Here is a 21,218-nt window from a genome sequence, read left to right as displayed (position 1 = left end):
TAGGGCGCTGGGGAACATCAACATAATGTCATAAAAGGGGGACAAAATTTGTATTGATAAAAGAAAAGGGTACAAATTTGAAAAGTAAGCAAGGCCAAACAAACCGATAATTGTGAACTTTTCGCGATTAATCGTTTACCTGATACTATAATATAACCAATAATCGATTGAAAACGCGAATAGGCCATTTGTTCGTTCAAAATGTTTTCGATAAAACTATAAGCGATTCGATTGTATTGCACTAGACGAACATAATCACATAACTAAATTTTGTCTATTACAAAGAATACTGACGCGTAATACGGTGTGGTCAAAGTTTCCTTCAAAGTTTTAAAAAATTGTGAGTTAAAGGTTTTAACAAAAATGAGTAGAAAGAGGAATATGAGAAGACTTAAAAAAAAGCAAAGGGAGGTATATTGTAATAGTTTAAACAATGCCAATAGAATTTCTGAGATTTTGCAGTCTTCAATTCCACTAGAACAAAATGGCGCATGTTCAAGTGGCGTCATAGGTTCTCCTCCTTTTTCTTCAGAGTTTGAAGATGTTATTAATTTCAATCCGGATACAGATACGGAACCCTCTTTTAGAAGGAAACTTTTAGATTGGTACGTTAAATATAGACCGCCACGTAAGTCATTTGAGGACTTACTTTCTCTTTTGCAAGAACAAAATTTGGATGTTCCAAGATGTCCAGAAACGCTTTTTGCCAAAAAAAGCCATAGAGCAAATATTGAATCCATATCTGCGGGACCATATTGGCTTACGGCCACAGTTGCAAAAAATTGCACACATAATTGAAGGAGTTGATATCATTTTTATCGACATCAATATTGATGGCTTACCATTATACAAAAGCTCTCGTGCTCAATTGTGGCCAATTTTGGTAAGAATAGTAGATTTCACAGAAGTTTCCGTTTTCCCCGTAGTCATTTATTTGGGAAATAAAAAGCCAAATAGCATATCTGGGTTTTTGAATTCTTTTGTTGTAGAAATGGAAGAAATTTTGAAAAATGGTGTTGATTTGGGTGGAAAATTATTGAAAGTTCAGATAAGATCCTTAGTTTGCGACGCTCCTGCAAAAGCTTTTGTTTGTGGTACACCCAGCCATGTCTCTTCTCATGGTTGCGGCAAATGTACACAAACTGGAAGAAAAGTTAATAATGTGCTAGTATATAGTTCAGAACCAGGGGAGTTACTAACTGACGACGATTTTTTGAACAGAAAATATCCAACGCATCATATTCAGATATTCAGAAATTCGATGACGCCTTTAGAAAACGTAGGTGTAAAAATGATAAGCCAAATAGCTATAGATGGCATGCATTTGCGGGATTTAGGAATAATGCGCAAATTTTTGTTAAGATTACTGCAAGATAAAGTAAATTCTAAAGTGGAGAAAACCAAGAAAAACAAAATTTCTGAAATGTTACAATCTTTAGTACCCTTTATAACGAAAGAATTTGTGAGGAAACCCAGGTCCCTAGATGAAATCTTTAATTGGAAAGCGAATGAATTTCGTCAATTGCTTTTATATACAGGTGTTCTTGTTTTAAAAGGCAATATTCATGATGACCAATATAATGAGTTTTTACTATTACATTGCGCCTGTAGGATGCTCTTTTGCCCCAAAACATATGCTAAAAATTTATCCCTTTCAAAAGGTATGCTTGCTTTGTTCAAAATTTTTCAAACATTTTTGGAGACAGCAGTGTAACATATAACGTACATCAGCTATTACACCTGACTGAGAACGTAAAATCAATAGGTCCCTTACCAAGTTTTTCGGCATATGATTTTGAAAAATATTTGCAAATTTTAAAGAAATATGTTAAAAAACCAAGTCATATACTTCAAAAAATTGTAGGTAGAGTCAGTCAGGAAAATTTTATAGCAAACGATAAGCCTAGAGGGTTCAAATCATTAAAAAATAAGGGTTTATGTTTTTATTTTAAAGATAATATTCTCACTACGAAAAACCCAGATAGTTTTTGTCTTATCAAACCTTTTACACCCATAGAAATACAAGGATTTTCAGAAGACAAAAAATATGTAATAGGCAAAGAATTTTTGAATTTAAAAAGTGTTTTTTTGGAACCCGTTGACTCAATGATATTAGGGATATGCATGGCAGACAGTTCACCAACTTCTATTGAAAATTATTACCCTATTGAGAATATTGAAAGTAAATTGATGGGTCTTCCTCATACTGATAGTATACTCTTGCCACCATTGTTACATGGCTGTTCTTAACTCAACAATATATATTGTAAATAATTTTTAAAGCAAATATTAACGTCCGAGATGCCGAAAGATATCAAGCGAGTACGCTTTCAAAATAACGAAAATATGCCTCCTCGTAGTAAGTTGTAAAAGACAAAATATGTATGCCCTAGTGCCGCAAAACCAACGATGGAACCATCGATATTATCATTAAATTCATTTAATATAATATGTGTAAATAAAATAATATTTCCTTTTCCATTGAACGTTTCACCTTAATAAACCATCGATCTTATCGATGGTGCCACTATCGATGGTGCCACTATCGATGGTTTTGCAGCACTAGCATCTACACTAAATATAAAACAGTACAAATAAATTATTTTTTCTAGATAAGGAAGCAATTAAAGAATGTGCGGGATGTTGTGCTTTGGAGGTGAAGTTGACGAGTTTGCAAGGTAAACTATTTTTTATGCTTCGTGTTTTATTATTTTTGTTATGCTTACAAAATTCCGACTGCATCACCAAATATCTACAATAAATCATAAATTGACCTATCATGCTTATGAACTGTTTTTTTTTTCAGAAACGGTGGAAAACTTGAAGAACGAGATCATATGTAAGATATTTCTCATATTTAAAAGGAATTTATTTTATTCTTAAGCTGTATTGTTTTTAGCAACCATGACTGCCCAAAATTCTTCGGTAATGTCGGCGCTGGCAGAGCAAAAAGTAGTTACAGAAAAATTGGTTCGGCAAGATTCTACGGCAGGGTCGATTAAATCTTGTTTTCCTCTGACCTCTACAGAAGACTTAATTAAGATTAATGAAAAAGTGGTACCGGAAACCCGTTCCATGTTGGTGGGTATTGTCTTCGATCACGAAAAATTACGGAATGCAATGTATTAAGTTTATTTTCGACAGATTTCTGTAATAAGAACTCTGCTTCAACACTCACTCAGCAAAAACCTGAAATACGGAAAAAGAGCCTCAAAGAACATACAAATTTCTATGCGGGTTTTTTGGGTAATGAACTTATACATAATAATAAATGTACATATTTTAATTAATGTATTTTGTTTCAGAATCTATAATAAGCTTTACCAGCGCCGATGAACCAGAAACGCAACTAAGAAAAGCACTCCAGTTGAACAAGAAGAGGTTTTTCCAAAAAAGGGCTCTCGCGGAAAAATCTTCGCAGCAACCGGGTTCATCAAATAAAAATCACGATGTTTAACTGGCTTTATTTTTTTTTTTAATGAATACCCAAAATTTTATTTTTTATTGATTTTTTTTTGAGAATTTGTGTTAGTTTTAATTAGAATATATTTACCAATAGTGCAAATTTAAATTCATTTTTGAATACCTACCAACTACTGTGCCTGCAAGAAGCTTACAAAAGAAATTGAAAAGTTTTTTCAAACTTATGTACGTAATGTATGTAATATTTATTTTTTTGGTTTGGATGTTTCCATTTTGTTTTTATTTTTTCCAAAGAAATCATGTATAATTACGTTAAAATTGTTTTCACCTTTAATTTAGATATATGTATGTACAGATGTACTTAGAGGCTAAGAAACTTACAAATATGACTGAAATGTGCTTCATTTTAAATGAATTTATATTAATTTAACTAACCAAATCGTTATATAAGAATTTTATTTACTCTTTTACTCCTAGTATATATTAGCACTTGTTTAAGATACCATGTATGTATCTAATGAATTTTATTTTTTATTTTTATAGCAATATCTATTTATTTTATTCGTTTTGTTGGTTTCCGAAGGAATAGAGCTGCCAAATAAAACTGCATTTCTTTGATTAAGCATTTTAATTCAAACGCTAAATTTTAATAAAAAGCTAGTTTTGTATACAATTTTTATATGAAATAAAATATTTTAAAACGTTAATTTGGATGTTTTTATTTATATTTTAACTGGTCTCAAACTTATTTTTTTCGGATTCTATTGGACTACTATTTTGTTTTACTAGTACGAACTGGTATTTTAACTGGTATATGCAGGTGCATAGCCGGACAATTGAAATTTCGTAGGACATCGCCGTGTTAAAAATACCAGTTGCTACCATGGAAAAAAGATAGAACACGAACTGGTTGAGCTGAAAAGCGAACTGGTATTATTCGAGTTCACAACTAGTATTTTTCCCTGCAGGGTTGTGGCAGACTTTTATAAAAAAATTACAGGGATTACGTAAGAAAAGAAAAATAAAAAAAAAACTGGTCAAAATGTCACTTAACTTGATCAGCTGACCACAAGTGTATGTTTACTATTAACCTCGGCGCTCAAAAAAAAACCCCCACAACTTTCGTATTCCCACTTTGCATTTTACCACATCACTCATACGCCATGTGTGCCGCGTGTCCTCGCCTACCGGTCAAGGATGCTGTACAATGTACATTTTTATCTTGAACAGTGGCGTAGCTAGGAGATTTGGCGTAGTGGGGCGATTAAAAAAAATTTGCGTCGATAACTTAAAGTTGTGGTACACAATGGCTAGAGGCGTTTTTGGTGGGTTTCATGTCCACTAAAAGCAGAGTGAAAATTTTTTCTATATTCTGAAAAAATAAGCATGAAACGTTAACTACTCTTACAAAAGTCGCTACAATACTTATTTATAAAAAAGTCTCCTCTTCGTATGAACTTAGAAAACTGCAAGAAAACGTGGTAGTTTCGGTGCCTAGTGGAAGAGGTCGCAAAAAAGAAGCAAACCAATCATCCTAGAGGAGAGAACGTGAAAAGCTAAAAAAAGCTAGCTATGTAAAAGTTACTGTTTCAAAACTTGCAATATTAAATTTTTAAATATAAAATTTGCAAATCTACCACACTGTAATTTTATTGTTTTAATGGTATTAGGCTCTTATTTATCCAAATTTTCAGGTAACAAAAAAAGATACAGTTCGGATGTTACTTGTTGTCGTAGACGTTTTTTTAATTCATGGCTTACTTTTATAAAATCACATAAGGCTGTTTGCAAGTGGACTACTCATATATTCATTAAAAGATAATTTGTCATCCGTCGCAAATAAAAAAATTTAAATCAGAAGGATAAAATAATATTGTGTTATTAATTCAAAAGTAAATAATTCTAGTTCAATCACGAAAGGGGGACCTATCCCCTTATTTCCCCCCTTCCCCCCTGGCTACGCCACTGATCTTGAATAACTTTCGCAGATGTAAATTTATGAATTCTCTATTAAAATATACATTGGTCTACTACAATGATTTTATAGTATTTGTTTTGGGGGAAAAAATATTGAAAACAAAGAGTGTAACAATTGTAATTTAAATGGAAATGTACCAGGATTTCGGCACGGTTTAATTTCAAGTTAAGACTTTTTTGGATTAGATATTTTTTTGGATAAAAATAATAAAAATTTGATCGGGCGGTAGCACGAAAAGTACCAACAAATTACTGACACCCTTAAGGGGAAGTGTCTGATCATGATTGATAAACACTTCCATTAGGTTTTTCAGGCATTTATATTATACTCAAGATGAGAGGTTCATTATGCTTCAAACCATGTGTAATACTTGGCTGCAAATTCAGTACAGGATCACAAATTCTTTGGAATTACGTTGATCAGATTTTGAGATACTTACATAAATAAGTAGCTCGAATTTCCGATTTTTTTTCTAATTTAAAAGTACTATAATTTGTACATAAGCAGCACCTTTATATTGAGCCCTAATGTGTGAAACTAAACGATAAAAACAAATCTTACAAGCACAATATTTTGAACGCGCTTTGAATACAGAATAAGCAATTAAAACACCAGTTAAAAAAACAGTGGATCACAAGTGTGTAGAGCCATTTGAAATATACAATAAAAAACGAACCACCTAAGCACTTTGTGTCAATCCCGTCTAGTTTTTATGTTTCGATTCCTGTTAAATATATTTGAACTTCTTTAAATTTCCGCTTCATAAAATCGAAGTGTACCGAGGTTCCTTCTACATGATGGACACTTTTAATGAAAATTGACCAAATTGAAACTTAACAACTCACCTCACACGAAATCCTTTTCAATATACATATAATCTTGAAAAGCAGCTTTACATATATCAGAACCATACTTATTTTTTCTCTTGCCTAAAAAACAGTAGTTTCAAGTTACGCTTTTATTGATCAGGGACGCGACACAACTTTTTTTTGCCTAAATACCCACATTAAAAAAAAATGCTGAGCAAATACTCAAATAATTCGGCCTTAGTATGCATTAGACAAGTTTAAGTCGAACATCTTTCTCATTTGAGGAAATGATAAGTTTATTTGGAAACTTCTAATAAAAATTAGAAAACAAAAAAAAACAAACAATGATCTGCGTCATGTCACAAAAAAAATAGAAGGACAGTTTAAGTAATCAACAAGAATAAAATTAAATATTTACTGTAGATAAAGGGCCAACTTATAAATTCACCAAACTACTTTAACTTTTCTGCCTCTGCGCCTTATAACCGATTCCCCTCAATTTAACCACAATAAAGTCTTAAAGTCTTGGCCTGTTCGCTTTTGAATTGAGTTGTACGTTTTTCATTCGCAATCAGCTCTCAAAGAAGCTGCTCTGCAAATCCTTGAATTGAAATCCTCAGCCGAGGATTGTCGATATACAGAAGCATGAAATAAATCGGTCAAGGCAAGAAGAGTAATGGAAACGTATCAATACCAGAAATATTCGAGAGCAAGTAGAAAAATGATGAGCAAGCATAAATTGCGAACAAAAGCAAAATGTTAAATGAAACTTTACATAGTAACACACATATACACATACAAATTTACGTAAATACATGCGAACATTGGTAAATATGTTAGTGCGAAATGTAGAATAAGAAGCTGCAGATGGAAAATGTCATCTGAACAATCAGCAACGGCAATGTGAGAAATGAAAAGAAGGGGCGGCGGGAGCGGCGTCGGCAAAATAAGTGTCAGATTTAAATAGATGAATGCAAGCGGAGAAATGGGGTATTGTTAGTGAATCTGAAGTGAAGGGTTGGGTGGCTACACCGCCTCAAAACCAGTTCAGACCGCTTGTAAGCGTATGGGTTTTATTGCAAATGAGTGTGAAAAGCGGGAGTGGGAAGCGATCAGAGGCAGAAGAATAATTGCAATCGATTATTTGCAAGCATCGCTTTTCAACTTGCTATGCGTAAAACTGAGAATTACGCTTGTGGAGGTTTTATAAGCAGCACGTTCTCTTTAATGAATTTCACACATACTTACATACATACATTCAGATACACAATGGCTTCATTTACAAACTTACGTACAAATGTATGCTGGCAGATTACTTTTATGACTTGGGCTGGTAGTTTTGCGGTCTTTGAACAACGAAAATTTCCTAGCAATTTTCTTACTTTGTTGGTTATCAGGAATGCAGATTTCAGTGCACTCGTCCTATTGGTTTAAAATTCTAAGGCTATGCATATTGAAAATCGCTTTAAATCAAGGGTAAAATAATGCATGCAAGAAAAAGTAAAAGTAATAAAGTTCAAAATCTTCGTTTCAAAGCAGAGGACATACAATATTTTCTTACAAAACATTACAGAGCTTGCCGTCTGAAAGTTTGATGAAAATTTCTAAGTTTATCAAAAGAAAATGTTAAGGCTTAAATTGGGTTAGGCAATCGGAAAGAAATTTGACATATTTTAAATTTAGTGCAAGTGCCACAGGAAATAAATATATGTATAAAGGACATATTTCATTGGAGGAACTTTTATTAGAGGGCCATTTCTCTGCTTTTTTAAATAGAGAAATTTTACACGCACCGTACATTTTTTCTTATTGGCAGGATAAGGCTATCCTCAAAGCTGATTAAAGTAGATTTTCCAATTTTTTCCCCTTCCAAATTATAGGTTCCCCCATGGTCTTCAAAGGCGTTTGTCATACTTTCGTTTAAATTCTTCAGTAAAAAATATCCCGCAGTAAAATTCCGGCGAAATGTCAGCTCACCAATCACCTGATAGCATTTTTTTCAACATTCAAAAGTGTAAAATTGAAAACTTAAGAAAACTGATAACAAAGTGTTAGCCTGACACAGTGACCAAGTTGAATTAGTCTTATTTTATCATTATTAACTCCCAAACCATCAAAAATGCTAAAATTCAATTTTGTGATTTACCATTATTCCAAACATCTGTTTTTGATCGGCTATTGCTCTTGCTGGCAAACATTTTTCCGGTATAAACTAGCAATTTGTCGTCAAAATGCAAGTGTTTTGCGTATGGGAACGCTGATAGTTGTTTAAAACTGTCAATAACAGTGTTGCATGGTAAGTTTCTGCAAGAGAATTTCAAAAAGTCACTGATTATAGCTCGACAAAAGAAGTACAGTCACAATCGAACCAGGGACAGAAAATAAATGTTATGGATTCAAATTTGTATCTTAAAATATATTGTGAAGGATGCGCCGAAAAAAAAATAAAATAACACTGGATCACAAATTTTAATTTGGTTTTGTTTCTCCAGAGGCCACTATCCAATTTGTATGTAGAATCGCTCGCTGATTCCGAGAATCGAGTTAATTTTTTTTTTTATGGATACGTTTTTGAGATATTTTCAATTTACCGTTATTCAGCTTAAAAAAAGAGTGGTTCCACTTAACCACGTATATCTTACGAGCCGGTTAAATAGTCAAAATACGAGGTACGGCAGATGAAAGCAAATAAAATTCTCCATAAACTGTATACATCTATATCATTTTTCGATAGCCTTGATAGTTTCTGAGAAATTAATTAATCATTCCAGATTTTTTGTTTTTTTGATGAAATATTTGAAAAATTCAAACTTTAACAGGGAAAAAATTCAAAAAAATAACAGTTTCTGCGTAAAGGTTTTGCACATACTGTTTGCTGTTCCTTTAGCAAAAATAAGCTACCAACGAAGAAAATCGATGGATAAATAAGAAAGCAATGATTGGTCAAACGAAAATGCGGAATAATTTTTTGTATGAAACATGAGCAGAAAAGAGTGTTACTCATACGCCACGTACACCTGAGTAGGTAGAGTATTTGCATCGAAAGCAAGGGGTGTCAGAAATGATTAATTAATTTATCATAAACTGTCGGGGCTATCGAAAAGCTATGTACATATATGCGGTTTATGGAGAATTTTATTAGTTTTTATTTGGCGTGTCTCTTATTACGATTATTCAATTGGTTCGTAGGATATATGTGATTAATTGAAACCACTTTTTTTTTAAGCTGAACAACGGTAAGTTGTAAATATCTCGAAAAGTTATGCATAGAAAACAAAAATGTCTAGATTTGCGGAATCACCGAGCAATTCTACATAGAACGTGTTTGCTGTAAACCAGTGTAATTAATTAATTTCTCAGCAACTGTCAGTGCTATCGAAAAGTAATGTATAAACGGTTTATGGAAAATTTTTTTAGTTTTCATTTCCCTTATCCCGTATTAAGATTCTTCAATTTCTTCGTATATAAACGTGAAAAAGTTGAGCCCCTTTTTTGCTGCATAACTGTAAATTGCAAAAACTTATCAATAGAAAGGGAAATTAACTCGATTTTCGGAATCAGTGAGCAATTCTACATAGGCATAGGATAGTGGCATCCAGTGTGCAACCATTTCAAGTAAAAACGATTTTCTTGCTGCATAATTTATAACTGTTATGGTCCTTGATTCGCACAGATTACTGTTCAGCGGCGAATGTTAAATTAGAGAAGTTGTAAGATATGACTCACGTATGATAAATTTTGCATACCTGAAAATGATCCTACTTAACGATGATCAATCAGCGACCTTCAACAATCGGAGTGCAAAATACTTGATTGAACTTAATTATGCGAGCGATTCCTTTGCCCTAGATTCGAGATGGCGATTTTGCAAACATGTGGGCAGAGGGAAATTATCTGTGCGTACTATTTATCGCCTGAACTAATAATTGTCGGATCGTTACACAAAATCGTGAAGAAAGCGCAACATTTCCGTTGGAAAACTCATTTAGTAAACAATGAGCTGACTGACTTCCTCTGCATGGATATTCGTAAATGTAGAGTGACGCGGAACATTGTAAAGACAAAGCTTGATAATCATTTGAAATGTTTCCAATGGAATTCACGCCTTATCGATGGCATTATTATGGTATTAGCTCTGAGCTCCAGCGTAAATACCTCCAACACCTGTTCAAATGGGACGAATAAAACTGACAATGTATCGATGAAATATATGGCGACTAGTTGGGATGGGTCTGAGGTAGTAAAGAAAGAAAATCGAAGGAACCATATACTAATAACAATAATAATAAATAGGTGCCCTGAGCACAAAGCCCTCGATGGGAGTATATCGGATTATTTAACTAACAAAGCTTTATAATAATAATAATATTTGTATTGTGGCTCACACTTTCGCTTGGTGGGCGTCCTTATGTTATAACGCAAATGGAGCGACCTATAAATATGTTCCGCCTCCGAACGGTAAATTAATTTTATGAGAAGCATTTGCAAGGCAGAAATACACTCGGAGGCCTCCCAAGAGGTGGCGGCTGTTAGAAAATCGTTTCCCAATCCAAATGTTGCACGGACCGGGGATCGAACCCAGGTCATACGGAGTCGTATTACGCACCTCTAACTACTTAGACAAGCTTTAGGCTTGTGAAATATAGTACTCCAGAATGCCACCGAAAAGGGTGCATAGTCTGCTGGTGCGGTGAGCTGAAATCTTCCTGGATAAAATGCATTGCCCAGCGGCAAAAGCTATAAGGAAAACTGTTTGTGAATAAAATGTGCCCGAGTTATGAAAGTATTTATATAATTTCTGTCCTTTTAAAAATTATAACATTACGTAATAGAAGATTCGGTCGTAATATATGATGCTGTCTTATTTTTTGAGATAACTCTAATCTGGGTCCACCAGCAGAGATTCTCCTTCGAAGTTTTATTTACCTAGCATAAGGCGATAAAATCTTTAATGTAAATAGTAGACATACAAATTTAAATAAGAATATCGAGCATCAGCATAGTCGCATGAACGTACATTTGTATGTGTGTGCATACTCTTCTACCAAGGCGTTTAAGGAAATCTAGTTTGTGGTTTCTTTTGCCACCACAATTACTCCAATTCTAGGTATCCATTTACCATTTTATTATCATCGCCGTTAGCGGAACAGTTTTTTACACAATCGCAATATAATTCACTGCCATTCACTTTACCATCCTCTACCTACATTACAAGGATTTTACGCTGTTTAGTTTGTGCTTTTAGGTTTAGAGATTGCATTTAGCATATTTTTTCCATCTTCGGCTTGCTGCAATCTTTCTTTTCTGATTTTCATAATTTCGCTAGTTGAAAGCAACGTTTATTACGCCAGAGGTGTGCTACGTTGCTGACAAGGGCACCAGGGAACGAGTGCGAACCCACTTAAAATACCAATAATTGTAGTAGAGGAAAGTTAAATGACGGCGCCAAGCAAAATAAATGAAAGAGAAATTTGAACGAAAGAGGAAGAGCAAAATGCACAAGTCAGTTTATGCGTTGAAGGCAAGAAACTGGCGGTTGCAAAATGAGACCGCGGTCGTCGAAAGCTCATCATAGCCACATTTAAATTGGTTAAGACTGGAGAGTGGTCGAAATTATTAACGGAGAGGGAAAGATTTGAAGTACTCTCGTGTACATTCATACATACATACATACATACATACATATAAATTTAAATATATTCCAATTACATTTGCAATCAGTTAATACAAATAATGCAAGAGAATGCCTGAAAGCGTGCGAAAACAGCGGAAAAGCTTACTATAGTTTTCTTCAATGATTGCTCTCTCTTACTGGCGTTCTTCACGTTTATCGTGGTCATAAGAAAATATGCCACTTGCGATATGAGTATGAATGTATATGCGTATATGAAGTAATCACTGTGAAAACAACAATAAAGGAACAAATTACAGCTATAAGTAGTACGCCGACAACGCATCGCTTGGGTGGTTCTTGTAAATATTTTGAAAATTGTGCAGGCGTTCCTTAAGTGGTTGGCAATAACAAGGAAATCCCAGCAGCTATGAAAGGGAGTGGAAATTGTGTACTTAAAAATAAACTTAAAAGGAGAATCGGAAACACAGCACACAGAGCACGTTCGGAGAAGCAGCTACAATGTGAAAGTCGGTAGGAAGCAAAAGGGGAAGGAACTTACTGATTACTGTAGTATAAATATGTACCTTCACATACATATTTGCGAACTTAGGAATCAACTCATTACAACAAGAAGTTTGTTTATTAACTTTTTATAACTTTTACGAAAAATTTGTATGGTAAAGTGAAAAAAAAAATTCAGTTAGAGCTAATATATGTATTTGACATACTTGTACCGCGTACGCCTTTCTGTGACTTGGACGGACTAAGATATGAGTAAGTGCATCGCTACTGCAACTGAGAGCTGCCGGAATCAGTGTTGACTCTTTCTTATGGTCGTAGTAAATATTTTAATAATTTTTTTCAACCAGAGTAATACTCCTCACCGTGAAAAACACCGTGTTAAAATCGAAAATTTGCTTTTTTCCAGATATTATATTTAAAATTGGGTCCAAAAGCTGGAGCTTAGTTTAGTTTCGATTATGAATATACCCTATTGTCCCTATTAAACGCTAAGAATATTTTGGCGCTTACACTCTCGCAATTGTTGGTCAAGCTTGTCCTACAATTTGTGGTACGCATCCTGATGTTATAAATAGTGTTTTACAAAAAAAAATCCCTAAGTATCTGAGAGGTCATTGTATATACCGATTTTGAGTAGATCAGCTTAAATAGTTACTAATTTCTCGCAGTTTTCGTATTTCTGTAAATTACCGTTATATGAGAGGTGGGCATGGTTCTTGTCTGATTAAAAAAATGTCATAGGGTTTCTTAGTGAGGCTTTAAGCAATGTTCACACAGAGTTAGCTGGGGATTGGTGAAGCGACTACAGCGATACAGCATTTCATCGTAAGTGGGAGGTGCCATGCCCATTCTCAAAAAAATTCCTAACTTTATTATTTTGTGTCGAAATTCTACTGCGCGTACCAACTTTCAACAATTTGGATCCAGTATTTACGGAAATATCGTAGTTTTTGCATATTTCGAAAATACCGTTATATGGGAGGTGGGCGTGGTTATTGTCCAATGTTGCCCCCTTTTCAATCCCAACCTACATTGGATAAAGAGAAACTTACTTATCAAATCTCGTGAACATATCTCAATTTTATCTCGAGTTATCGTGTACGCGGAGAGACAGACGTCCAGACTGACATTCGATTCGATTCGTTTTGGCTGTTACAAACAACCGTTATACGAACAAAGTTATAATACCCTTGTGCACAGGTGCGCTGGGGTATAAAAAGTAGACAACTTCGTTTATTATTGAAAACCAGAATTAACATCAATAATAATGTCAGCCTTGAAATCCAACGGAGAATTACTCTTGCCAACTAGTACTACTTTGGGCTGAGCAGGCAATTGAGAAGTAAAGTCCTCTCTCGTCGTACAAAGATCACACTCTATAAGTCACTCATCATGCCTGTGCTGGTATATGACGTGGAGGAATGGACAATGAAAACATCTGATGAACCGCTGGCTTAGCCATGTCGTTCAAATGTACGGAAAAAACACTCCCGGTCTGAAAGTATTCAATGCGTGCCGTGATGTTGGTAACAGAAGAAGGCGAAGGCCTCATCTGCGTTGGAAAGAGCCGGTGGAGAAGGACTGGGCTTCACTAGCATTTCCAATTGGCGTCAGTTGGCATAGAAGAGAAATGACTGGCGTGCCTTTTGGACTCGGCCAAAATCTCTGAGGCGGTTACAGCACCAATAAAGAATAAGAGGAGCGTGACGTCTCCATATCTCAGCTCCCAACCAGCCGCTGGATTGCTTGCCGACGCGACAGACCGCTTTCTGCTGGGCGGGCCTTTAGTAGTACCCTTATTGATTTCTTTGTTCATAAATGCGGCGACCACGTTCTTTCCTGCCAAATAAATAACTTTGCAAAATTACCCGGCCAACAAAAAATTTTAATAAGCGTTTATTAAATAATTGGTTTAAATAAAATATTCGGGGATGAATTTAGTTGCACTAGTTTGCTGGAAATTCCATGTAAAGCTAAATTCTTTCCCATCTGAACTTTCTATTTCGGAAGAATCGCATTCGTCATCCTCTGCTAACACCAACGCGTACTGCACTGAATGATTTTAAAAAGTGTTTTATTTTTAAAAAATTATTAGAAATTACCAAGCCAACGATGCCTGCGTATTTTCACTGAACATATTGGTTCCCAAATAAACCTCCTCTAGTCCTCTAGTTTTTCGACAATATTACTGTTGACAGTGATGTGAGTGCACTGACTAGTATTTGCCCGATTACCGGAGATATTATTTCTTGTCCTCAATCACCTACGCAAAGGTATGATTATGATTTTTGTGCATTCCAGCTGGCATACTTAATGTTTCCGAGGTCATCAACTGGTTGTGAAGATCTCATCCGACGTTTATTGTTTTACCGAGTTGAGCTGGCGAGTTCCAAACGAATAATACGACCATATCCTGGGATAAATATAACTTCTGTCATTTTTCTGATGTTTCTGTGATGAAGGAATATTTGCAAAATACTTATTTCAATTTCGTAGGAAAATTGCAAACTTTTTGACATATTTTTTGGAACTTATAGTTTGGCCAAAGATTACTGAATAAATAAAAACTCTTAAACTTGGTGCGCAAATTCCGGTCGATTGTTTAAGAATTTTTATACCCGAGTGCTTGTGCACAAGGGGATTATAACTTTGTTGACATAACGGTGGTTTTTAGCAGGCAAAACGAATCGCGATAGATATAGAAAAATTTATACAGAAATGATCAGTATAAAAAGAAATCGATCTAGCGGTGACTGTCCGTCCGTCTGTAATCCTGGGCGCACAATAACTCGACTAAAAATTGAGATGTTTTATCGAAACTTGGTATGTGTACTTCTTTTCAGCGTAAGATGGATGGTATTGAAATTGGGGAAAATCAGACAATAACCACGCCTACCTCCCATATTACGGTAGTTTTCGGAAATACGAAAGCTTCGATATTTTAGTAACTACTGAAATTATTCACTCAAAATTGATATATACATACAATAATTTTTAGACGAAAAATAAGAATATTATAAATTTTTGGAAAATAGGCGTAGCCACGCTCACTTATGATCTCATGTATATACCTGGTAGGTTAGGTTAGGTTTGAGTGGCTGCCCCGCGCAGAGCGTGGAGCACATGTGGACTAGAAAAGCCCGTTGCGATACCACTGGCCGAATCCATTTGTTTCTTTCCCTACCTTAGTGATTGAACCAACAAGTGCGTTTTACATAGCACAAAACGTCCAGAACGTTTGCCGAGTTGTAATCGGCTAAAAAGTCTAGAAAGTACTTGTTGAAAAAATGGTTGCGCATGTTGGCCAGGGCGGGGCAATGGCAGAGATAGTGTTCGATGGTCTCCACCTCCTCCTCGTTTCTGCAACTGCGACAGAAATCGTTGGTGGGGTATCCTAACCTTTTTCTGTGTGTGCCCATCAGGCAGTGTCCGGTGATTACCCCGACTACTAATCTGAGAGAGGAGCGGTGCAGACGAGTGAGAGCTACGGATCGCTTTACATCAATCTTTGGCCAAATTTGCTGGTAGTATGGCAGGTGGTTTCCACAGCCTACCGTATATTTACCTCCTCAACGAGTTTCGTCTTTAGTCAGTGTTTGCAGGAAGTTAGATGTATGCCCGCATTCCGAGAAGAATTGACTATAGATATTTCCGTCCCCCTCCTTGCCAGCTCGCCGGCTAGGCAGTTGCCAGGGATGTCGCTATGTCCAGGGACCCATACAATAGTCAAGGAGCATTTTGATGCCAGCAGGCTGAGAGTCTTCTGCATTCTATGGCTACTTTGGACGTTGCTTCGGTAGAATTGAGAAATTTGATAGCAGCCTGGTTGTCAGAACAGATCCGTCCGTCCTGGGGGGGGCGGAGGTTATAAGCTACCGAGCCGCCTTCCTTATGGCATTTAATTCCGCTTGAACAACGCTACAATGGTCCGGTAGCCGAAAACTGAGATTTAGCTGGTAGGCATCAGAGTTCAGTTCGCAAACCTTGTTCCTAACGATCCGCTCGAGACGTTGCCGACCTCTGGATTTTTACCGTGATGGAGTAAAAGGTGTAGCTTATTACCCCACCACAACCCTCGAGAACTGGGATGGAAGCATCGTTGATGACAAAGCCAACGAAAACGCTGCTTCCCCTTGGTCTCGCCAACTTGGACTACCCTCCAATCAATTGTGGGCAGTCCTTCGTTGCCCAGTTGGATAAAGTCCAGAATCTCCTCCGGCTTTGATGGTTCAGCTGGAACCCAGGCCCAGACTCGCGGCCTGTTAGGGATTTCATCTCTATGAACAGCAACTAAGTCTGCCCCGGACCACAGCTGTCCAACCGTGGAGATCGCTTCATCTGCACATGCCACCAGCTTTACCCGCCCCTGATGCCACCCAGCATCACGGTCGACTGTGCAGGGCCGGGATACCTCTTGAATATCCCCTTATACACCCTGCATAGACCCATCAGTACGGACTTCTAATTGTCCGCGCTAATTTGGCCGTGCTCTTTTGCGGGCCGGCTGAATGGCTTCGTGGTGGACACGGCCATGGACGGGCGGTTAGAGGGAGAGGAAGTCCTATGCCTTTTGGATCCACTCGCGCTGTCGTCCAGAGATCGTTGTCTCTTTTGGCCTAGGTCCTTCCGTGGGTTCGCCTTAGTGGATGGTTTCTCCTTACCGCCCTTCCCCGCTTATCACTGGCGGCGAAGATTTCCATTTCCCACTTGAGGGAGGCCTTTTGCTCCTCCGTCAGCTGGTCGCGTGGAATGACACCCAGTCTCTTAATGACCTTAGGGGCTGCCCTTCGGTCGCGCTGAGCCCTGATGGAGGGCGGAATTATTTTCGCTGCTTTGGAGCAGCTCGGGCGCCGATCCAGGTCGTTTACCACGGTTGTTGGAGTTTTACTCACAGGAGTAGTCCTCAGCTTGTCCGTGGAGGACATGGGCTCGGCTACCATCCCCTGCGATTTGCATGTGTCCGGGATGGGCATAGGGAGAGGGGCCGTCCACAGCTTTCCCACCGGCCTCGACTTCCCCTAGAGGGATATAGTTCTGCCGGTATCGCTGGAAGTATGCTTTCCCTCTGGGGGGATTCTGCGGAGGACCGAATCTGTTTGGGCCGTGTAGGCCCTGTCTTCGACGCCGTCGATGCCTTTCCCGAGATGGTGGGTTTGTTGGACTTAACTTCGCCATGTTCAGCGGAAGCACTACCCGTGCAGGGTTCCGTGGCTTTTTTAGTTGTGTTCATATCATCTGGTTCTTTGGCCGCCTACTAAGCAGCAGCCTTTCGGCGGCCGGAAAAAGGGAAAGGGGCAAAACCGGTCGACCACGGCAGAGCCCCAGGCCGCAGCAAGTCCACCGTTACTCCCGGAGGCAGATAGGTATCCGGGAGGCACCGTTAGCATATAGTCGGAAAACCCCCTGACTGCACACCGTCCAATGAGCACGGTGACGCATGAGACCCTGGATTAGGGGGCGTTTTTTACCTACCGACAGGTACCCCCCTGAATATGGTCTCAGTATGCCCACCCCAGCCTTCCTAAAGCAAGCCCATCCGGCCTGCCACTGGACGCGGAAGGAGAGTTTATACCTCGGCCTTAGCTAGCAAGCCCATCCCACCGCAGTGGTTCAAGCAGCTATACCGAAGCTAATTTATTAAAAATCATAAGGGAAAATTTAAAAAACAGATAACCTTGGTGTTATTTAGCTTTATTTTCACTGTTGGAAACTATATCAAGCTGGTTGCTTTCGGATATAATTCATTGACTTATACTTGAAGCCTCAACAAAGATTTGGATCAATTTGCTGCATAACTTTTGAATTATAGGTGCTTAAATTTAAAAAAATAATGAAAACAAGTGAATTTTTTATGTAATTTTTAAGAGGGGCAAAATTAATTATGTCATAACTTTTGAAGCACACCATATTCTCCTTTGGAATTTAATGGGCATTTAGCACTTATGTGTATACTTCATATGTAGTAGGTAAGAAAAGTGTGCATTAAAAAATAACGAATTGGCAAGTAACTCAAAGTATGTAACTCAACATTTCACCATTTTCAACATTTTCGGTTTATCGCGTATAGTTTTTGAAGCATTTAATTTTAAGAAATAAAATATTCTGCGATCTCGAGCGTAATTTTTATTCCAAAAATATCTTATTTGAAGGCACATTTGGAAAATACGTCGAAACGACCTAAATATTTTTATAAATAATAGTCCTTATAACGTTGTGAGGCTGGCCGAAAGGAAGAACGCCCGAAAATTCTACCAGAGGGTTAGGCGACTTACGGAAGGTTTCAAGACCGGGGCGAACTCCTGTAAGAACAACAATGGCGACCTAGTGACCGATGTCCAGAATATACTTAAATTGTGGAGGGAACACTTTTATAACCTACTGAATGGTAGCAGCGCTGAATGTAGTGAGGAAGACGAACCCGAGTCCCCAGTCGATGATGATGGAGTAGCTGTCCCACCGCCTGACTATGACGAGGTACGAATAGCGATTACGCGGCTGAAAAACAACAAAGCTGCTGGAGCTGACGGCCTGCCAGCCGAGCTATTCAAGTACGGCGGCGAGGAGCTGATGAGGAGCATGCATCAGCTCGTATGCAGAATATGGTCAGATGAACGCATGCCCGACGACTGGAATTTAAGTGTGCTCTGCCCAATCCACAAGAAAGGCGACCCCGCCATACGCGCCAACTACCGCGGAATTAGCCTTCTAAGCATAGGTTACAAGGTCTTATCGAGCGTATTGTGCGAAAGACTGAAGCCCACCGTCAACGAGCTGATTGGACCTTATCAGTGTGGCTTTAGGCCTGGAAAATCCACCATAGATCAGGTATTCACAATACGCCAAATCTTGGAAAAGACCCGCGAGAATAGGATCGACACACACCATCTATTTGTCGATTTCAAAGCCGCTTTCGACAGCACGAAGAGAAGTTGCCTTTATGCCGCGATGTCTGAATTTGGTATCCCCGCGAAACTAATACGGCTGTGTAAAATGACGTTGAGCAATACCACCAGCTCCGTCAGAATAGGGAAGGACCTCTCCGAGCCGTTTGATACCAAACGAGGTTTCAGACAAGGGGACTCCCTTTCGTGTGATTTCTTTAATCTTATGTTGGAGAAGATAATAAGAGCCGCAGAACTGAACCGCTCAGGCACAATACTTTATAAGAGCGTACAATTGCTGGCGTATGCCGACGACATCGATATTATCGGTAAAAACAAGGGCTACGTCTGTTCTGCCTTCTCGGGACTGGATAGAGAAGCAAAGCGAATGGGTCTGGTGGTGAACGAGGACAAAACGAAGTATCTCCTGTCAGCACACAAACAGTCAGAGCATACGCGTCTTGGCACCCACGTCACTGTTGACAGTTACAAGTTTGAAAAAGTAGACGACTTCGTTTATTTGGGAACCAGCATTAACACCAATAATAATGTCAGCCTTGAAATCCAACGGAGAATCACTCTTGCCAACAAGTGCTACTTTGGGCTGAGTAGGCAATTGAGAAGTAAAGTCCTCTCTCGTCGTACAAAGATCACACTCTATAAGTCACTCATCATGCCTGTGCTGGTGTATGGCGCGGAAGCATGGACAATGAAAGCATCTGATGAGGCGGCTCTTGGAGTTTTCGAGAGAAAGATTCTGCGAAAGATTTACGGACCTTTACGCGTTGGTGATGGCGAATATCGCAGACGATTTAACGATGAGCTGTATGAGCTTTACAACGATATAGACATAGTGCAGCGAATTAAAATTCAGCGGCTCCGCTGGCTTGGCCATGTCGTTCGGATGGACAGAAACGCTCCTGCTCTGAAAATATTCAACGCGGGCCGCGATGCTGGTAACAGAGGAAGAGGAAGGCCTCCTCGGCGTTGGAAAGACCAGGTGGAGAAGGACTTGGCTTCACTTGGCATTTTCAATTGGCGTCAGTTAGCACAGAAGAGAAATGACTGGCGTGCTGTTTTGGACTCGGCCAAAATCGCTTAGGCGGTTACAGCGCCAAATAAGAAGAAGAAGAAGAATTATTTTCCTTCTTATAGTCAGAATATTTCGAGCGTGGTATCAAATCAAATTTTTTTCGACAAAGGTTCTCATAGGTGCTCTTACTTAATTGGAGCCTTTTAAAATCAATCGCGTCCCCAGTTTTTCTCGATTGTCTCCAGTTTTGGAGATAGCGGTACTTGAAACTTTGCTTAAATTTTAAAAATTTTATAAAAAAACTCCCTCCGTTTTGAAGATAATTTACTACAATTTCCCACACGCTTGTATTTTAACATTTCCTTCACCATCTCATAAAATCATCGAAATCGGTTTACTCTAAAATATAGCTCCCATACAACTGATTGACCAGAGACGTTGTTTTGCGTTATAACTCCTCCAATTAAGCATGTAAAAATTTAGTATAGGTTAACTTTAACATATAGCACGCATACAATTTATTATTCAGATATGAAATTAGAGTTATAGCGCAAAAACACATATCTGAGTAATCAGTTGTATTGGAGCTATACGTTAAAGTGCAACCATTTCGATAATTTTAAGGAACAATTAAGGTAATATTAAACAAGTAAGAAAGTCTAATTTCGGGCGGAGCCGAACATTAAATACCCGGCGCAAGTATTAAATATATATTTTCCACCTTTCCGAAAGCTACCGCTACATGATAAGCCGGGGTGTATACATTTTAAGTAAATTAGCGTCCTTAAATTTCGAAATATTGCAGTTTCAAGCATATCTGAAATTTACCGTTATATGAAAAGCGGCCTCAATTTTAGTCCGATTTCAACAATTTTCAACGGTTTGCTTTTATGTGGCAAGCACAATAACCATACCGAGCTTGGTACAAATTGCTAGAACGGTTAGCGAGATACATATA

At 37.9% G+C, this 21,218-nt stretch overlaps 1 protein-coding gene across 1 annotated transcript; it reads left to right on the top strand.

The window, feature by feature from the left end:
• Positions 1-283: 283 nt before the first annotated feature.
• LOC118738773 lies at positions 284-3,138 on the top strand. The gene is made up of 5 exons (XM_036469741.1): positions 284-340; positions 2,284-2,359; positions 2,613-2,678; positions 2,807-2,839; positions 2,900-3,138. The coding sequence occupies exons 2-5, from the start codon at positions 2,302-2,304 to the stop codon at positions 3,127-3,129; spliced, it is 387 nt and encodes a 128-aa protein (XP_036325634.1). The 5' UTR covers positions 284-340; positions 2,284-2,301; the 3' UTR covers positions 3,130-3,138.
• Positions 3,139-21,218: the final 18,080 nt, after the last annotated feature.

This window comes from Rhagoletis pomonella, unplaced genomic scaffold (genome assembly GCF_013731165.1).
Source record: "Rhagoletis pomonella isolate Grant_MI unplaced genomic scaffold, Rhpom_1.0 Rhpom_scaffold_00005, whole genome shotgun sequence".
Classification (NCBI taxonomy): domain Eukaryota; kingdom Metazoa; phylum Arthropoda; class Insecta; order Diptera; family Tephritidae; genus Rhagoletis; species Rhagoletis pomonella.
This window is presented reverse-complemented; position numbering and strand designations above follow the sequence as displayed.